The sequence below is a fragment of the Trachymyrmex septentrionalis genome, unplaced genomic scaffold (assembly GCF_001594115.1).
Source record: "Trachymyrmex septentrionalis isolate Tsep2-gDNA-1 unplaced genomic scaffold, Tsep1.0 scaffold22, whole genome shotgun sequence".
NCBI classification, from domain to species: Eukaryota; Metazoa; Arthropoda; class Insecta; order Hymenoptera; family Formicidae; genus Trachymyrmex; species Trachymyrmex septentrionalis.
The window spans coordinates 3,230,001-3,233,212 of NW_017305375.1; the positions used below are offsets into that span (position 1 = coordinate 3,230,001).

Below are 3,212 nucleotides of genomic sequence, written 5' to 3' on the forward strand. Positions count from 1 at the left end.
TAAGCGGTTCTAGTGTCAATCAAATATTATAATGACTCGACTAGCTTAAAAACGACATTTATAGGATTTTTAACGGCGATGAAACAAGAAATAACGCGGATGCATAAATGGGCTTTAGATAGTGTTATGCTTCATAATGAAGTCTTAAATAAAATAGCAGAAGAGGTCAAGGCACCACCACCAGTATGCAATTGATAATTACATAATATATATATACAAAATTATTTTGCGATAATTAATGATATTGATGTTCACGAAATAGGAAGGTGTTTATGTCTATGGCCTATTTCTCGAGGGTGCCGGCTGGGACCGAAGACATATCCGCTTGTGTGAATCAGCAAATAAAGTCCTTTATGTATTAATGCCGATAATACATATCTTTGCTTTGCATAATACAGACAAGATTTCTCCCTCAAATAAAGGCCTGAAATTATATCAGGTAAGTACAACATGAATTTCAATTTAATTATAATAATTAATTTAAATAAATGATTATAATTATTACAATTAATAAGAATAATTATTATAATTTAAAATAAAGTATAAAATAAACAGTGCGATATATATACATATACACACATATATATATATAAAATATATTATCCAAATATTTTTTGCACAGTGTCCCGTATATAAGAAACCTCAGAGGACTTACGTGTTGCTAATAACATCGCTCTGGCTGCAAACTCTAAAAAATTCTGATTACTGGATATTGCGGGGAGTCGCTTTGTTATGTGATAATAAATAATTTATTAAAAATAAAGTGATGTGAAGGTACATACTGTACAAAAATTTGTTAAATAAATTTATATATTGAAATAAATCTCAAAATTTGTATTGGAGAATTAAACAAAATATTGGCGAATGTTAGCGGTCGAAGAAAACCACCTAAAGATTATCGATAAAATAATAAAAAATTTATTAATTTAGCGTTTTATGTTTTGATTTTCTCATTCGCTAAAAGTTTTTTGATTTCAAGATTGGGCCAATAAAAGTCGGTATTTTACCCCTCAACAAAATTTGTGAGTTATCTACGTGAAAGCAGTCGGTAAGCAGAAAGTAGCGCGCTCTGTTCCGCAAAAAGCGAACTATGACGACATAAAATTCAAATCTAAAATCAAGCGTAATGCGACACGTAACGCGAAATGGGTGCTTCGTAAAATCTGTGCCGTTGTATTCGTAATCGCGCGAAATTAATCATATGGAAGTGCGCAATCGGCACCGTTCCAACTTCGCCCACAACGTGAGTAATTAATTGTGTTGTCTCGTATATTATAGACAACGCGTCTTGTATTTTATCGAATCGAGTCGCTTTCAATCTCTCATTTGTTACGCCATTATGAAATTTTCTTGGGAGATATTACAACTACACTTCAAAACGTTTGTTTTCTGAAGAAAATTTTACTAGATATAATATACGCTATGCTTGCTATATTTCGAGTAAAATTTTCTTCAGAGAGGAGGACGTTTTGGAGTGTAATCTAGAATTATAATCTAATTAAATAATACAATCACATAAAGTTATGATGAAATATTTCACCTGTATTATCATTATAATTTCTGATCGTTATAATTTTTAAAATGATCCCATCAACCGCTAACACTCGTCAATATCTTGTTTAATTCACCAATGCACCTGTGTTAAGAAAAACGGTGATAAAGTCACGTTTTTTAAAATAATCTTTTATTCAAATATTTTGTTCTAATCGAATATAAAATGAGGCCTTATTCACAATTATTATATAAATCTTGTATCGGAAAACCAGACTCATAATAAAGTATTGATTTGAGATACAAATGAGATTCAACAAATGCAGTATTTTGACTAATGACAAATTAATGTTATGTTCAGCGAATTATGAAAAGTCGTGTGATGCCTCCCAGGTCTATTTTTTAAATTTATTTGTTGCACTCACAACGCTCGCAAAAACATGGCTAATCGTAATCGTACTTTGCACGGCACTTCCGACTTTAATCAAACATGATGGATACTTTTCTATTATACAATATTGTGACGGGAAATTAACATGAAGAAAGTACAAAAGCTTATAATTCGTATCCATAAATCATACAAATTAGAACTAACGGAATTTTTAATGGCAAAAAATTTTATCAAATTATATATATAAAAAGAACTCCGAAATTTGAGATGGTTGCTTTTGCCTACAAATCGATAGTCTACAGTATCGTTTGCCTATATTACTTTTGCCGACAGTTCGTTTGCACACAAAAATTATTGCCTATAGTTCGATTGCCTACATGTATTATTGCCTTCAGTTCAATTGCCTACAAGCACTTTTGCGCATAAATATAAAATTAAAGTAAAGTAAGAAAATAATTTATATATTTAGGAAATCTATCATATAAACAGTGGTGTCAGCGTAGACAGTGTCCGCTTGGAATATTTTTCCAAAAAAATCTAACCCTAACCAATCCCCATTTTTTGGTGTGAGATGGCTTCATTTCGCGTGGAAGATTGTGAGCTATAGGCAATAATAATGTAGGCAAAAGTAACTCTGTTTCTAAAATTGTTATTTGTGCGCAAAAGTGCATGTAGGCAATAATACTTGTAGGCAATAATACATGTAGGCAAAAGTAACTCTGTTTCTAAAATTGTTATTTGTGTGCAAAAGTGCATGTAGAAAATCGAACTGTAGGCAATAATTTTTGTATGCAAGCCAACTGTCGGCAAAAATGTAGGAAACGATACTGTAGGCAATCGATTTGTAGGTAAACGGAATCTCCACCCAAAATTTACATCTTGCTTAACTGACAAATAAGATAAAAACACGAATGTAATTATGTGTGTGGTTGTACTTATTAATTAAATATACGATGTTTCATTCACTTTTCATATATGTACACCATTTATAACTAAAATAATTTGAAAGCGACGCTGGAATTCTCGAGTAATAATTATAACTAAACAAATACGAGTAATAAAATCAAGTTAATGGTTAATCATCCAAAAAAATAGAATCAAAATTTGCATGCGCAATATATTCAAATGCAAAAGTCCAATAAAATATATCAATGATATATCGCAGTCTTCCATTACTTTAATTATTTGATCCGCATATTACTTCGTACTCTCTATTTGAAAAGGTCGAATAAATTCCGTATCGACGAAAAATTCGAAACGCGAGATACATTAGAATTTCAATTTCAAGGAAATAATTGTTATTCATATTAAATATTAATAATATATATAT

At 30.6% G+C, this 3,212-nt stretch overlaps 1 protein-coding gene across 1 annotated transcript in view; it reads left to right on the plus strand.

The window, feature by feature from the left end:
* The window catches only part of LOC108748404 (dynein heavy chain 8, axonemal), a 27,349-nt gene extending 26,601 nt beyond the window's left edge, over window positions 1–748 (plus strand). Inside the window, exons 63-65 of the mRNA XM_018486556.1 lie at window positions 65–183; window positions 263–439; window positions 623–748. Coding sequence (XP_018342058.1) covers window positions 65–183; window positions 263–439; window positions 623–748 — 422 coding nt within the window. The remainder of the gene's footprint in view (window positions 1–64; window positions 184–262; window positions 440–622) is intronic.
* Window positions 749–3,212: the final 2,464 nt, after the last annotated feature.